This window comes from Stegodyphus dumicola, chromosome 3 (genome assembly GCF_044657685.1).
Source record: "Stegodyphus dumicola isolate Sdum_Otavi_A_Nest chromosome 3, ASM4465768v1".
Lineage (NCBI taxonomy): Eukaryota > Metazoa > Arthropoda > Arachnida > Araneae > Eresidae > Stegodyphus > Stegodyphus dumicola.
Genome location: NC_140770.1, coordinates 21,691,746 through 21,709,511, shown reverse-complemented (window position 1 = coordinate 21,709,511; position 17,766 = coordinate 21,691,746). Strand labels below are relative to the sequence as shown.

The window sequence follows — 17,766 nt, the reverse complement described above, 5'->3', positions numbered from 1 at the left end:
TTTACATTTGTAAGCTGTTTTCCTTTTTTTTTTTTTTTTTTTTTTTTCCTTGATGGACAAATATTTTACGATTTTCGTTATATCTCGCTCAGGAACAGTTTTAAATATTAATGCAAATTTTGTATCAAATCATAAAATCCGTAGCAGGTTTATTTACATATTTTACATTTGAAATGTTCAATCTTGTTTTAAATAACATTTTCATATAACAAATAAAATTGCTCGTTTTTAACCTTGGAGTTAGAATCACGTCCGGCTACAAATCGGAATCAGAAAATTTCGTGTTCATATTCCGACGAAAACACATTTGATAGTCCAATTTCCTTCACTGAAACAACTTAAAAGATTCAAAAACTATAAATGTATTTCCGTTATGTTTTTATGTCTAGTATACACGTTACACATGGGGAAAACCACGAAAACGCACATGCATCCAGCCTGTTCGCGGGATTCAGGCCTCGGACCGAACTACCAGTGTTCAGCGACTTTACCGCTCGGCCGTGGGCCAAAATGCATGACGTAAACAGAGAAAATTTTATTTAGAAAATAGACTGTAGTCAAATTGTCAGACTCAGTAAATTTATCGCCCATGTAAATTCATATAAAAAACCTGGGTTTAGAAGTATTAGATTAAAATATAAAAATCTGGAGGAGATTTAATACAGTTTTGAAGTAATGAAATGAATGCATTTGTTTTGCTACTTTAGTTTCTTTTTATGCGTGAAATTAAGTGAATGGCGTTTAATTTGATTAAGCAGCTAGAACTTACTAATTTTGCAGACCATGTACTGTATTAATACACATTTAATAAAATAGCAATTTTCTTCAGATATGTTCTTGATGGATTATTTACATGATAAACCTTTTTACGCTGATGAGTAATGAACTCTTATAATATCGAATGTCATGAAATGAATACCTAGACAGTAAAATGCCGTCGAATATAAGGTCAGTCTACTGTCAAATTTCTCCCGGCTTTTGACACTTTGTTCTGATTAAACAATTATAAAACATATTTTATTTCCCATTTTTTGCGAATTGCCTTTATTATAACACACTGAAGAGCTTTCCTGTTTCTACGATTTACCGCGTGGGAAATTTAACGAATGCAAAATATAATAACTAGAATAACAGTTAAGATAGGTAGGCACAATAAAAATAAAAAAAATAAATCTCTAACCTCAAGATGCGCTCAGTCTGTTACTCGTAACGGGTTTGACCATCTTAAGATTTTGCTCGTAACAGTATTCCTTAATCCACACCAACATTTTGACTCGTAAAATGGGTATTATCTTACTTTGATATAGAATATCACATGAATATAAATGCGGTCATGAACAGCTGAAACAGTACCATCCACAACATTCCTTTAATGACTCGCCTGTATTTTATCATTTTCTTGGCAAGTCGCTGTTTTTCTGCATTGAAGAAAATGTGGCTTTGTTATTCGAATGGAAACGGTCGTTTAAAAAAAGTTGTACTGGTTTTTAATAATTAGCGAAAATTTGTCATTTTTAGTAAACTCTTCATGTTTCAATGATTTCTTATTTCGGAAAATTCCACTATAGCCACATTTCTATGCGACCAAGCATGCGAAAATATTTCATCGGTGGCGGAAGGGACGGAGACCTCTCTAAATTTTCCGGTAATTGCAGTGCATCCACGGTTCTATGCGACGACGGGAGAAAGGTACTAAAACACGGGAAAATATTCCATCGGTCGCGGAAGGTTCCGGGACCCCTTCAAGCTTTCCGGTAAAACACGAGCGCAGGATATGCGCATCCCTTGCCGCTCTAGCGGAAGGTTCCGGGACGCCTCTATTCTGTCCGGTAATTCCAGTGCATCCACGTTTCTATGCGAAGACGGGAGAATGGATTGGAGCACGCAAAAATATTTCATAGGTCGCGGAAGGGTCCGGGACGCCTTCAAGCTTTCCGGTAAAATGCGAGAGCAGTATCCGCGCATTCTGTCCTGCTTCCATGGCTGTATCCCTCGAAAAGAAATCCCGATGCTTCTCGGCGCTCCACCAAAAGCTCGCTAAAATAAACGCCAAAAGCAAGCTCGCCAACTCGCCAATACAAGAAACAACAACAAAAAAAAAAAAAGCATATATGTTACTATCCTATATTCTCTCTATAATAAGGTAACATGTAACTTTCGTAAGATGTGACCCTCTCTTTTAAAAGATTTTGAGTAATAAAGGATAGGTTTATAGAAATAGGATAAGTATGCAGTTTCTCTGCGAATCTAGTGGATACATATTAGATAAATATATAAGTCTACTGATCCTTGCTCTTTTATTTTTTCCATTTTTTCTTCTACTTCCCTCATTTCGCCCCTCCTCTTCGACGTCATGGTCGGCCTTCTAGCGAATCAGCGGTTTCTAATTTGTCTGCGCATGTCATTTCTTCCATGTTTTGTTGCTTTGTTTCAGTTTCTTATCCCTTTTTTTTTTATTATTATTTTTTAAGAGTATTGCTTGGCAGCATTTGCTCGCCAAGCAAAGTTTGGCTTTAGTGTAACCCTAAAGTTATTTCGTTTTTGCCTTATTAGTATGTATGATTTTTGACTTGATGTAAGAGCATATGGTTGCTCGCTTTTTGGCTAAGTTACATAGGTAAATATAAGCACATGCGTGTGTTAGTATTCAATAATGTTGTTTTTGTGAAAATAAATTTGTTATTGTTAATATTACAGTCCACTTACTGAAGTTAAGTTTCATTAAATAAGTTGGAGCTATCTTCGGCAAGAACAGTTTATCGAATGCATGTCAAAATAAACAAAGAATAAAGTACAGTTAGGGTAACTGGAAAACAGAATAAATATTTAAACGTTTCTAATATTAAAATACGGAATTTGTAAGAACGTTAAATGACTTTAAAATAACTTCAATGACTAAACAAGGAAAGCTTAATAAGAGAAATATTAAAATAATATTGGTATGATTTTTAAAAAATTTCTTAAGACTATAAAATGAATGTAAAAGAAATACGTTTTTTACTTTAGCACATACCAGCTTTAATTTAATATTTGTTTGTATGCACAATTTTGCATGCTAAAGAAAATAGAGGCTTCAATAAAATGTCGTACTTATGGGGGATAAATGACTTGTTGTGGCTCTCATCTTGGGAATTCAGGGGGACAGGAAGAAGTCGCCCACTTCGTGAGTTAGTTTTGTTCTGTTCACCCTTCATATACAAGGAGGGGGATGTAAAAGCTGGCTATTGTTCGTTATGGGGCAGTTGGCATTAAGAAAGAGCTTTTCTGGTTAGATAAGAAAAGGGGTCGTTAATTAGCTTTCGCACAATTCCTATCCTGCCAAATATACTGTAGACAATTGTAGAACGTCTAGGCGAGGAGAAATAAGGAACGAAATGTGGTAAACATCTGCAATCAGTGTTGCTTATATTTTAGACTTTAAAAACTAAAAACGAAAAATCTTTTTTTTAGCCCAAAGGGACAATTTGACCAGGAGGGCTTTTAATTTTCGTTCTGCTATTTTGCGTTGATTCACTATAAATCCAGAAAATGATTCTTAGTGGTGTTCAGATTATTATTACTGTGCATTGCTATGCCACAGTGCTTCCAAAAATACCATTGTTCAGAGGTATATTAACATTATGCTCGTATCGTGGCCTAAAAAGAAACACTTACTCTCTTATTGAATCAAGTGTACGGCAAACAGATATTCGGCACTTGTAAAGAAAATAAAGGTGAATCAAAATATATTATATTTTCGTTTTTCCGAATGCAAAACCATCTTAAGATACCATCAGATTTAATCTTTAAATATAAAATTAATTATTTGTTGATAACTGGAAAAATTTCATCAAGAAGTGTACATGAAAAGTATCTGCAATTAAGAATTATGCTGCTATCCTGTTTATAGCCGGACGTGATTATAAGTCCAAGGCTAAGATTGAGCAATTTTATTTGTTATATGAAAATGCTATTTAAAACAAGATCGAACATTTTAGGTGATATATAAATATACTGGCTACGTATTTATTTTATGATTTGATACAAAATTTGCATTAATATTTAAAACTGTTCCTTAGCGATTTATAAGAAAATCGTATATAAATATGAAAACAAGACAAGCACATTTTCGGAAAAATATACCCTTTTGTGACATGTCTTAGTTGTACCTTTCTATTTTGGCAGCGCCATCAAATAAATAAATAAAATAAAATAAAATAAAAATGATTTATGTTGCCATGGAAATCGCAGATGACTTTTTATTTTTAGATTTTGCAATCTAATGGTTTAAGAGAATAGAGTTAAAAAAGTGCAGTGCAGTGTTTTCTAAGTGAAAGTAAATAAAATGAATCCTTTTTAAAATACAGTCCACTAAATTTCTTGTAAAAAGCGTCTATAATCGCTAACAAAATGTTCTATTATTCCAAAGGGGTAATTTGCCTAGACGGAATATTAATTTTGTTTTGGAAATTTACTTTGATTCACTAAAAATTTCGTTTCACTTTTTAAATTGTTGCTACCCAATATTAGAAACCTGCATTATATTTAACGAAATTAAATAATCAAGAATCTGCATGTGATCGTATGAGGTTCAAGGTCAACAAACATTTATAGAGGCGTTCACTTTATCCTAGAAAAATGATGAAACGCAAAATAACTTTCAGGCAATGATATGAAACTCTTCGAACTAAAACCTTCATTAGCTTAAAATGGAAACACATAATTGTATTATTTCTAACCTGATAACAGTCAAACTGTTGGCTGGACCGAGAGAGGGGTGATTGGATGTCTGTTGTTAAACCAGTGCCTTGAAATTGCTTTATCATTTTGCAATTCGTCATTTAAAATGTGGATAGATCATTTTATTCTGGATAATTCATTGGTTGGATAAGGCTTGTACTGTCAGATGACAGAAAAACAACATCTTTAGATTATTACATAACTACTCTTTTTAACTTCCTTATCTAAAGTAAAGGATGTAATGTAATCGCGAAAATTTTAGGGTATCATGTTTTAAAGCAAATGCCCATTTTGACAGTTTTCGAATTTATTTTGAACGATGTCTTTGTGTGGTGTCTGTACGTATGGACAGAATAGAGGAGTTCTTTTAATCTGTGAAAGGTTGGTTTATTAATTATTGCAAAGCACTCGATGGCTCTCCTAAGGAGAGATGCCTTCGTGGAGAACTTTCTGAGGTAAAATGGCCTATATAACGTTACACATGGGAAAAAAGACGGAAATGCCCATGCACCCAAGCCGTTGTCCGGGATTGGAATCCCGTACCGAACTACCAGTGTTCAACTTTATCGCTCGGCCACCGATGGGCGCAGAGTTATGAAAGGAACAGAAATCATTTTTAAAATTCCATATTGAAAATGAGGAGGATAATAAAAAATAAGAAAGCGTTGTGTAAGTCTTTTGAAAAATTTTGTTTTGCTTAATGACAACACGTTGTTTAAAAATATAATTCACTCTAGGTCGAACTACGAGTATTCAGGCGTCTTTAACACTCAGAGACTCGTAAAAAAGGAAAATCTTAATTATAGACATTGCAGACAAAAAACATAACAACGGAAATAACATTTATATTTTTTTTTAGTCATTAAGTTGTTTCAGTGAAGGAAATAGGACACTTTTCGACGGGATTTGAAAGCGAGATTTTCTGATTCCGATTTGTAACCGGTCGTGCTTCCAACTACAGTACGAAGGCTGAAAACGAACAGTTTTATTTGTTACATGAAAATACTGCTTAAATCAAGATGGAGTATTTCCGATGATTTATAAATGTAACGGCTACGTATTTAGTTTATGATTTGATAAAAAATTTACATAAATATTTAAAACTGTCCCTGTGTGATATTTACGAAAATCGTATATAAATATAAAAACAAACAAACACATTTTCACAAAAATACGCCGTTTTGTGACATATTTTAGTTGTACTTTACCGTTGTGGCAGCGCTACTAAGAAAAAGAAAACGATTTGAGTTGCCATGGAAGTCGCAGATGACATTTTTTTTAGTCCAACAGTTTGCCCAGAAGAACTAATAATTTCGTTTTAGCATTTTGTGCCAATTAACTATAAATGTCGGCTCACTTTTCAAATTGTAAAACAGGCTATTGGCATTAATTTCTCATTATCTAAACCAGTCGAATTACTTCACTTAATGAATGTTTACACTTAATGAATGTGAATTTGAATAATCATAGCTTTAAATAGTAAATAGTGCCATAAAAAACGCCATATCATTAATTTCAATTACTTTATGCATTCAATTCGCTACGTTACACTTAATTGACTGATAACTGACAGTGCCAATATTTTCAGCATTCATCTGAGCTGTTGTCACGCGATACTATTTAAAGTATTATATTTAAAGAAATTAATTAAAGAAGAATCTGCATGTTTTCTTCCATTGCGAAAAAACAACGGTACCTAGAGCCATCCAATTCTGAGTAACGTAGGCCTCCATCCGAACATGGACACCTGGAAGCCCAAACTTTGAATGTCCAATTTGTTTTATTATCTATTTCATACTGTGTAAAACTTTAATAATGAATTTTTCATTTACAAACTCAACGATTTGAAAGAGAACTGTGGCAACACTCGAAAAAAAATTTCGTGAAGCCGAATTCATACGATTAACTGAAAAAAGACTGAAAAGAACAGAAAAATGTATGCCAATATTTAAGGAGCATCGTGAATTCAGATATGTACAACTATGGTGCTTCTGAAATTTATATGACAGTCCTTTCAAGAGCATTCTGGCTAACGCCGTTTGGGTTAAATATTTAAAACAGCATAGTTTTGGAATTTACTGATCGACTAACCTACGAGGTGGAGATTGAAATATTTCATTCCGTACAGTGTTGCTTCGACTCGCTTTGAGGGCCCACCAGCGGCCGAGTGGTAAAGACGCTGAACACTGGTAGTTCTGCATCGAAGAAAAGCAAGCAAAACATAGCATAGGAAGTGGAACGGAGTTAAATATGAGTAACACGTTTTTAATAGACAGAAAGCCATTTCGAACACTTAAGCTGGTGTATTTAATTTAATTATGGCGAAGCACACGAGGGCTATCTGCCTAAGGGGAGGGACGCCTTCTTGGAGGACTTTCTAGACGAACACTTCAGGGAAAGTTAACTTAGGCAATTATATAATCTTTTTAAATTGAACTTCTGTTGCTAATGCAAGGTTACGAAATAAAGAATTCTAAAATAGATTTAATTTTTTAACTAATCTCTACATATAATAAATGTGCTTGTGTGTCTTTTGTTCGTGGTGCGCTTAAGCTAATAGACCCAGGGCTACGAAATTTGGTACATAGGTGCATCTAGAACAGTGCACCTCGAAAGCGATTTCTTTCCAAAATTCGAATCGGATTTTCTTATCTTTCTTTTATCTTTTATACAAAAATGAGGCATACTGAAAGCACATTTTTAACATTTCAAAATGTAGATTGAATTTTTTTCATAGAATTTTTTTAGAAATAGAATTTTTTTCAGAGATTTGAATTCCATAGAATTTCTTCGCTTCAAAACGAAACTGATTTTTTGAAAATGGTCATAAAATTCTGTATATTCTGAAATAATAAAAAATTTAACAATCCAGTAAAATTAACTTATATCATATATGTCTAATATCTCACTGATTTTCAGTTTTAAGATATTTATTTAACTTCTTTCTAATTATTCAGATATTTATGTAACTCCTTTCTAATTATTTTCAATAAAAACGTGTCTTCGGTATTTTATTGAAGTACTTATCGCGAACAAAGTGTGCATGCTAAAACGTCCTGAAATATGTTTCATTTGCAGCAGTTATAGCTTGCTCTCAGAATGTTTGTACTAAGGCAGAAGAGAGGATATACAAAATATTAGTAGAAGAGATAATTCGCAAAATTTATGAAACGGTTAACGTTAAAATATTTTCGATTTTTTACAAATGTCTGAATTCGAATCAGGTAGACAAAAGCGCCTGTTTTTCAAGACGTACCGTTTCAGCATACGGACGTACCTTCTCTAATTCGGAGCTGGTTATAACCTTGCTTCAGTCGTAAAATGTTTACTCCGCCAAACAACGCAAGTACTGAGACAAAATAACTACTTCTTTCTGCTTGTTTTGACATCGATAGTTATTTATTATTTTTTCTGTCACTGAAAATAATTTAATAAAATCAAAAGGTAGAGCCTAAAAATAACAAAAATCTCCTTATGTCCTCATTTGCAGGTCGATTTCTAAATTTGTTTATAAAAATCTGTTATAGACGCCACACACACCACCATTCTTCTACGACCTATTAAATATTCTTTATAGAACAACAGTAAACTGATATTAAATACTGTTACAAATTTAAAACAACAAATTGATATAAAATATTTTTAAATATTTATAATTAGATTAACTAGATATATACACTCTTTTTATACGAGTGTTTAGATTTTCGTTATTTGTAGAAAGCTAATTTTTATTTGTTATTGCTAAATCACGAATATTTTCGTTCATTAAAACACTTCTTGTAATTGAAAGTATATGACTACGACCAAGGATTGCGAAAATAAAGGCCGGGTAAGGAATTTTAAGACGGTTAAGGGAAAGGTTATATATATGTATATAAATATACCGCCGAGTGCAATAAAAAGGAAGAAGTGCAAAACAAGATGTTATATCAGTCCTTTATGTAAAATTTCAACTTTCTACGGCTAATCGTTTTTGAGTTACTCCAGATGTACACATACACATATGTACCTACAATACGTACTACCGTACGAAAAAAATCCCTTTTAAATCTATATTAAATTCATTTTACTATTGGTTTTTGAATAAAATGAATTTTTTATTGTCCATACGCACAGACGTGCCTCACAAAAATCGCCCAAATGGATTCCGGAACGGTCAAAATGGATGCTATAAGGTTGTAGGGTCCAGGTGGGTTAATTGCTTTGTCTTACTGCCACTAGCTTAGAAGGGAGTTGAAGTTCGGGATCTCGTTGAGCCCGTAGGTTAGTTTAGGATTTGTTAAACATTTCAACTTTTGATTTTCAATTACCTGCTTTTCAGTTACCGCCCAAGTAGAGGCGAAGTTTGTTAATGTCGAGTTGACGCAGTGTAAATTTGAAAGCGTTAATAAAGGGTTTGAACCTTTCTTCTGTGTAATTTCCAGCTACTCCTGTATCCCGACAGAAGTTAACGCACCTGGACCCTACAAGGTATCAAAATGTTATAAGGTTTTTTCTTTCTGCTTTCCGCATGCCTTCATGGTGTAATTGGAAGGGTACTCAACGCATATTTGAGAGATCCAGGGTTAGAGTCCCGACGAGTGTACTAGAGATTTTCATATCTCCTCCTGCAAAAAGAACCTAGTAACTCTACAAGTGGCGTCCGAACTAATTCTCTCTCCTTTTTGCATGCATTCGTAGTGTAATTGAAAACATTTGCGATGCGTATTCGAGAGGTCCACGGTTCGAGTCCCGGCAATTCATTGCACATTTTTCTCGTCTCCTGCTTTAAAAAAGACCTATTGACTTTATAAACCCGAATATTTTGCGATTAGAATACTTTCTTTACTTCGTTCAAGGAAGTAAAATAATAATAAAAAAACCCTTCAGACAAATACTACAAAATTTTAAGACAATAACTAACGAGTTTTAAAAAATTAGAGCTAATTTAAAGAATATATAGTTTAGGAGATTGATAAACTATATATTAATATAAATTTGTTACTAAGAAATAAGGAAAAGTATTGCTCATTCTAAGTTGTAAATAACTGGCAGATGTTGTCTTATTAATCCTTAAGTTTAGCTTTTTTTCATTTATAACTAATGAGATGTATGCATTCAACGGATATGAACTCCGCGTTTAAAATAAATTAATGATCTCAAAGTAGACTTTTAAACACCTTTCAAAAATTACTCCGAAATAAGTAAATTATTTTTTAAACTGTTTTCAAACAGGCTCAAGCGTGAATTTAAGATTATAATTATTATCAGATTACATTAAACTGCATCATCGTTTCTGCCTAGAAGGAAGGATGCCTTTATGGAAACTACGTAGAAAAACTGACCCGTTTACGTTATTCAGGAGATTAGCCAAAAAAAAAACGCTAATATAGTCAACTTTTCCCTGAAATAGGATCTCGAGTCAAACTACCAGCGTTCAACCTTTTTATCTGCCAGACCGGCGGCATTTGGTTTTTGAAAGGAATGAACTTCTGAAAGCAAATTGTCGTTTTAAATAGGAAAACTGTTTCGGATACCTATGACTTTGAATTCCTATTTGTAAAATAACTTTAGTAAAAATTAAGTATTATAAAGAATTTATATGATTTTACACAAATGAAAGATTATAAGTGCTTAACATTTCAAATATCCAAATGCCGCAGAGAATGGTGATCAGTTTTAATGACTTTTAGAAAATTCACAATCACAGATGTTCCATAAAATGTGTATTCTTTAAATGCTGAAAACTGAAACCGCCCTTCCCTTGTTTACTTTGCGTTGAAATATTTTAATGTGAACTTAATTGTCACAAACCTAACATTTTTTTATGCTTTACATTCTCTTGCTTGCAAATTTTGTTGTTTTTGTAATTACATATGTTTATAAACGATATGTCGTTAAGTTTTCTTGTAATATAAATATACCATTTAGTTATCTTCATTCAAGAAGGATGGACATATTAAGAATAAGTCTCCCAAGAAGTTTAGAGTTAAGAAACTTATGGCTGAAGTTAAAGAGGTAATGTTTAATAATCTTTCTATCATGTCACAGATCAAAGTAGTATGTCCATTAATTGTTTATTGGTGCAAATGTTTGCAGGGGGATCAAAAATTCCATCTAAAATGTTTAAATATATGTCCAACAATCAAAAACGAACCGTATTTGTATAGCTGCGTTCATTGACATAAAAATTTGCTCACCAAGAAATAATTGTCGCAGGCATGAAAGTAGTGCAAGGCAGTTATGCATAGAAATAGATTGTTTTTGTGCATAACATAAGGCCACAACACGGTTCTGCACATTGTTCTACGTGGGGGATAAAAAGGTACGCAGCGATATTTTGCTATACTTCATCTGTTGTAAAAGGATGCTGTTTCACTAGGAATTCCGTTGTACCACCATTGAGGTTAATATGGCGGAATGTCAAGTGTTAGAGAGAAGATGAATCGTCGGGTTGATGGAAGCGAGATGGTCAGCTCAGCAAGTAATTTCCACCTACGCCGTGCTGATTTTATTATGAGCAGGTGCAGGTACCAGTGAATGAGGAAGTGTGTACACATGAGGGCCAGACTCAGGACGCCCGTGGCATCGCTGTGATATCACCCGACCTAGAGGACTGGCACACACATATGAGGCCAACTGCATCATTGTTTGCCGTCTGGACACAGCCATCACTTTAAATGCGAGCTGCTATGTCTATCTGTACCATCGTAAGGCATCTGGCTGAAGGGCATTTGGCAGCACTTCACGCATGTGCTGCCAAAGACATAGTCGCCTTGAATTTCGAATAGTGTCGCGCTAAACAGGATTGAACTGCATTCAAATCAGGTCTCCAGCGATGACGTGAGTTTCAATCTGGGCAGTAATGAAAACAATTTGAAGGTCTCTTGCTGAACGCCACAATCTTCCCTTCGCTTGATGTCCACCTGAAACATTTCATGCAAAGCAAAAACAACAGCCAATAAATATTTTCATACTACACTGTTTTCCCCCAGAAAGTAGTTCTACATTTATTAAATAGATTTCAAAATACTTTATAAGTCCAAATTTGTAATTAATTTACCAATTCGAATGTCCACTGAATACACAACAATATGAAATCAGCTTTATAACATGCAATTACAAAATTACATTTATGTTTACTGTCTATATTATAGGTCTTCAATATACAACAGATAAAAGTTTATTCGAAAAACGTTAGAAGCCAGTGGGACATCACCATTGAACTAACTTTTTTGTTATCACACAACTCAAAATTTCGAATACCTGAATAGCGCAGAGTGTCACAATTTTTTATATATTATATATAGTTTATACAAAGTTATTAAAAAATTTTAAAATCCATTAAATTTCATAGAAATTAGGCAAGAGTCGAGAATAAATATTGAAAATACATGAAGAGCAGAAAGTGCTCTATGGCCTATGGGAATCATGGCCATTAATTTGAAGATGACCATATTGAATCTTTGTTGGCATCTTGAAGTACTGACACAGATCGTCAACCAAGGTTCTTCCCAACATATTTCAGCTCGAACCATGCGCAGAGAATTGTAGAGGATAGGAATGCATAGTCGAGTGTCTGTGGGAAATCCACTCATTTCTGCCCAACATGCAAGAATTCGTTTGCAGTGGTGTCGGGAAAGAATACACTGGACGTCTGAGGATCGGAAACGGGTAATGTGGTCGGATGAATCACGCTACACCTTATTTTGCATGGATGGAGGACTTCGAATTTTGCGAGAACCCCATGAAGCCATGAATCCATCTTGCCTTACTCGCACTGTGCAAGGGTCTGGTGGAAATATCATGATATGAGGCATGTTCTGTTGGCATGGAAGTGGTACCCTGGTGTTCTTCGAGGGCAAACAAACAGCCATGATATACTTAGATATACTGGGAATCAAATCCACCCTACAATACCCTGATGACGGTGAATACTTCATTGACGATCATGCAACTATACATCGTGCCAGAGGTGTTCAAAATTGGTTCGCTGAACATCAGGACTTTCAACACCTTCCACGGCCACCACATAGCCCGGTTCGTAACTTCATAGAAAATGCATTGGACATGGTCGAAAGTCGCAGCCGACAGTACTTTCCTCTTGCATCTAATTTACAAGATCTAAAAGGTTACATGGCCAATGCATGGTATTTTCTGGACATAAAGGCACTCCAGAAGCATGTAGGCTCGATGCCCAAACGAATCAGAGCATTTCCGAGCAAAAGGTGGTTCAATAAAATATTGATCTTGGTTTTCTAATTCTTTGGCCATTATGTGTATTAAGTTAAACTAAGTCAAACATTAAGTTAATGTGACACGAACAAATTGTTGTTACCTCAGATAATGGATTTAAAGACCATTTTGTTTAGGAAGGAAGTATGGATTGGTGAAATAACAAACAAAGCACATGTTCCTTTGCAATGTATGCTATAAAACTGGAAATAATACCGCCAGTTTCAAATACCCGCAGATAGTTATCTGCTTAACGATTAAAGATATAAAAAAATAATTACCTTTCTTTCTGAGAAAATTCTGTCACAAAGCTAGAGCATCAAAGACTGCTTTTAATCTATAAGATTTAGAAAAAAGATTTAAGATGATCCTTTTTGAGATAGTTGTTCTGATTAATTGCAAATAGCCCAGATATTGTTTTCCATCAATTGTTTAGGCCACACATTTAGTTGATCCATGCAATATGTTTCGATTCATGCAATAAATTCCGATTTATGCAATAATTTACGAAACAGAAATGCCTGTACAAACATTATAACTACAAGGTATACTATGTTCATTAGCTTTAATTCTTCCTTTATTATTCCTTTATGTATTCAAGTTTTGGCTTTGTTTCGGATTGTTAATATTTCATTCATATGTTACCACTAAAAAGCATTCAATACCTTTCCCTGACATAAAATGCAGGGAAACAATGGAGTCACAAAGTAAAATATATCATGGTTATCACTGATAGCAATTATTAATGTGGTTGATAAAAAAATTGCTTTATCGAAAATAACCGATTTTTCGTGTGTTAGATGTTTCAATGTTTTCATCATAGAGTGTGAATGAAAATTTGCAATTTAAATTCTTGTTCTGCTGTAATATATATAAAATATCTGCTATTAATTTTATTTTATGATTTATGATTTGCGATGAAAATTTATTGTATATGAATAAAAATACCAAGTATTATCATTTTATTTGCAGATTAAGTGGCTTAAGTATCTCAGAAGCTTACTAAATGATCAAATCTCTATTTATGACATTGTGCTTGTTGAGGACATAGATTTCTTCAAAAACCTAGCAACTTTCATCAAAGAAACGGACAAAAGGTAAAAATAATTCAATGAGGCTTCATGTTGCATATGCAGCTTTAGATACAATTTATAAAATACGAACAACTATGCGGAGATTAAATAGGAAATAAAATTATAGAGCTAAATTAAGCATTATTGACATTTCTAGTAATAATAATGATACATCAATTCCAAATTTCTAGTTTATGAGAAAACACAAGCTTATTTGTTTAAAGCTATTCCTGAAAAAGAGATTTGAAATATTTTGAATGATAATTTTAACTTAGCTATTTGAAAAATCATTAAAATTGACTGAAATCAGTTCAGTTAAATATTTAAAAATAAAGTTTAAAGAAGCAAGCGGAGCAAAGAGGAAACAAATGTAACGTAAAATTGGATTTCATTGAAACCTTTCATATTAGAAAACAATTTTCTTCTTAAGTCAATGATATTCATTTTGAAACCCTTCAAAATTCTAATATCTTAGCGTTTTCGCATTTTATTATTATTTTCAGCGACAGATCACGTTATATTAGGTTTCGCTTTGCTCCAATAATTTCTGTGGAGAGTCTCGAGAGTACGTGAAGTTCTCCGAACTCCACGTACTCTCGAGACTCTCCACGCTGCAACTCGCGATGCACTCGACAACACGCAGAGCACAGCTCCCGATTCTTCGGTTCAGTCGTTCCCGGAGCTTAACAAACTCTCTCGACCGATGCACTAACCGCGATACACTAAGAGACTCTTCAATGCATTCGACGACCAATCGGCGCTCGCTGGCCGGCTGTCAACTCAACCGTCTGCGCACGGACTAACTAGATGAGACACCCTCTGACTCGCCCTCTCGACAAGGCACACTCTCTAACTGACTGTCAGCTCGCTGGATGGGGCAAACACTCTACTCTAGAGGCACACTCTCACACCAACTTACTGCGGACCAGCAGGGTTTATATAGTTTTCGGCTTGTGTTCGAGAGCATTCTGGGCTAAATCGGTAAGAATTCATTACAGAAGGTTCTCCATCCGTCCATGGTATATCGCCAATTTTGTCGCCAAATGTCTATCTCGCACTACCGTCAATGGCATATCACCAATTTTGGCGACAAATATCGCCAAATGGGCGATTTCTCCCCAAATGTGGCAACCCTGCTTCCTTTGCCATTTTATGGCAACCCTAAAACTGCTTTGCGGGGAAGCCATCTTACCGCGCCTGTACATTTCGTAACAATATGAAATTGTTTCGCTCCTTCGAATGCTGAAATTTTCTATCCCACTTCTGAAACATTCATAATTAAATGCGTGTTACTATCTTTTCAGGGTAATTGCAAACTATATGCTCTGGAGAGTGGTCTATCAATCCTTGTCGTTATTTCGGGAAGAATGGAGGAATCTGAAACACACGACAAGAAATATCCGACGTAGACCTCGTTGGAAAGAATGCATCACAGAAATTCGTGATAACTTAGGAATTGCCCTCAGCTCTTACTATGTTCGAAATTACTTCATAGAGGACAACAAAGAATCGGTGAGTAACAAAAAGTCCTACGTCCTATACCAATATAGTCTCAGTTTAGAAAACATAAATATCTCATAATAAAGTTTACAACTAAGCAGACAAGCGAATTTTGATTGGCGGGGATTTGGAATCAAATATATTATTATCGAGGGCAAGACATATTTCCCTCTCCTAGGAATAAAAACATTGCAAAGGAGTTAAGAGAAAAATAGGATTATGAGGTTTTATTAACTAAATTAATGGGAAACGAAGGGAAAACGAAGGTGGTACCATCTATTGAGCAAAACAAATGAAAGTAGTTCCATCTGTTGCGCAAAACGAACGAAAGCAGTGCCATCTGTTGAGCAAACTAAACGAAAGTATTACCATCTTTTGAGCAAACCGAATGGAAGTATTACCATTGAAGTAGAATTAATTGAAAGTATTACCATCTGAACCAAACGAAAGTATTATCATCTGTTAAGGAAATGTGAAAACGCTAGTATTTTAAAAACAGTGGAAAGAAAACGCCTGGAAGTAACATCATTACCTGAAGAAGGTTTATTTTAAGAGACAGATTTCTAATTAAAATTATAATTGGGAGTGAAAGAAGAAATTGAAAAAAGAGAAACCAGCTGTAAGCAAAAGTATAGTAATTAAGTAGCAAACGTATAGTAATTAAATAGCTGTAAGCAAAAGTATAGTAATTAAGTAGCAAAATTATAGTAATTAAGTAGCTGTAAGCAAAAGTATAGCAATTAAATAGCAAAAGTATAATAATTAAGTGGCAAAAGTATAGTAATTAAATAGCTGTAAGCAAAAGTATAGTAATTAAGTAGCTGTAAGCAAACGTATAGTAATTAAGTAGCAAAAGTATAGTAATTTAGTGTAAATCCAAATGACGTTAAAGAAAGTGAATGCAATTGCTTACATTTATTGAAATTACCTTTTTTCTGGAAACAAGCTTTTGTAGTTCTATAGTAAAATAACCGTCAAAATTTATTTTACTATTGGAATTGATTTTAGTATATAGTATTTAAATAGCTGCAAGCAAAAGTATAGTAATTAAGTAGCTGTAAGCAAAAGTATAGTAATTAAGTAGCTGTAAGCAAAAGTATAGTAATTAAGTAGCAAAATTATAGTAATTAAGTAGCAAAAGTATAGTAATTAAGTAGCTGTAAGCAAAAGTATAGTAATTAAGTAGCAAACGTATAGTAATTAAATAGCTATAAGCAAAAATATAGTAATTGAGTAGCTGTAAGCAAAAGTATTTTAATTAAGTAGCAAAAGTATAGTAATTAAATAGCTGTAAGCAAAAGTATAGTAATTAAGTAGCCGCAAGCAAAAGTATAGTAATTAAGTAGCAAAAGTATAGTAATTAAATAGCTGTAAGCAAAAGTATAGTAATTAAGTAGCTGTAAGCAAACGTATAGTAATTAAGTAGCAAAAGTAATAGTAATTTAGTATAGATGCAAATGACGTTAAAGAAAGTGAATACAATTGCTTACATTTCTTGAAATTACCTTTTTTCTGGAAACAAGCTTTTGTAGTTCTATAGTAAAATAACAGTCAAAATTAATTTTACTATTGGAATTGATTTTACGTCAGAATTTAGTTTACTGTCATAATTTATTTTTACGAATAAAATGGTTTTCCATTTGATGAACTGAAAAATGCAAAAAGGAAATAAAATGTAAATAAGAGATGAGTGAAGAATTATCAAATAAAATCTCCAATGTTAAGTTATTATTTGATAACAGAATACTGTCTAGAATGGGCTGTCTCATGTGCGAAACTAACGCATGACACGTGATCATCCATTGCCATTCTTATTTCTAGGTATACAGCTGAAAGCATTACCTAATTTTAAAGCAAAATAAAAAAATAAATAAATAAAAAAATAAAAACTGGAAAGCTTTCAGATTTTATATAACGTCCAAATGGGCATTTTTGTAACGTTTTGTGCGTTACCATTATTTATTAAATATCATGTTCTTTGCACGTAAACCATAAAATTAAATTCAACAGCAATATCGCAAAATATTTAAAAGAGCATATCTTTAGAATTTCCGATAGAGAGTCTCGCGGGCTGGATATAATAATGTTTTTTTTTCGTACAGTGTTGTCACTGCTCGGTTTGAAATCGTTGAGTTTCTTAGTAAAAAACTCATAAATGCTTTACAAAATATGAAATAGATAATAAAAAATTTCCAAATGTCAAATCTGGGCTAAATTTGAAGGCTCTAGGTACTCATTGCGAGAAACATATATACACTGA

The 17,766-nt window shown here is 33.7% G+C and overlaps 2 protein-coding genes across 5 annotated transcripts in view; one reads left to right on the top strand and one right to left on the bottom strand.

Annotated features, from left to right (window-relative positions):
• The window catches only part of LOC118181861 (neprilysin-2-like), a 155,840-nt gene extending 153,830 nt beyond the window's left edge, over positions 1 to 2,010 (bottom strand). Inside the window, exon 1 of the mRNA XM_085812634.1 lies at positions 1,181 to 2,010. The gene's annotated coding sequence lies outside the window, so the exon portion shown is untranslated. The remainder of the gene's footprint in view (positions 1 to 1,180) is intronic.
• LOC118193976 (neprilysin-2-like) overlaps positions 1 to 17,766 on the top strand; it is a 92,960-nt gene that overhangs the window by 32,689 nt on the left and 42,505 nt on the right. For all 4 annotated transcript variants that reach the window (XM_085812628.1, XM_085812630.1, XM_085812629.1 and 1 more), the window contains 3 exons: positions 10,630 to 10,716; positions 13,906 to 14,030; positions 15,311 to 15,518. In XM_085812628.1, the coding sequence (XP_085668754.1) occupies positions 10,630 to 10,716; positions 13,906 to 14,030; positions 15,311 to 15,518 (420 nt within the window). The remainder of the gene's footprint in view (positions 1 to 10,629; positions 10,717 to 13,905; positions 14,031 to 15,310; positions 15,519 to 17,766) is intronic.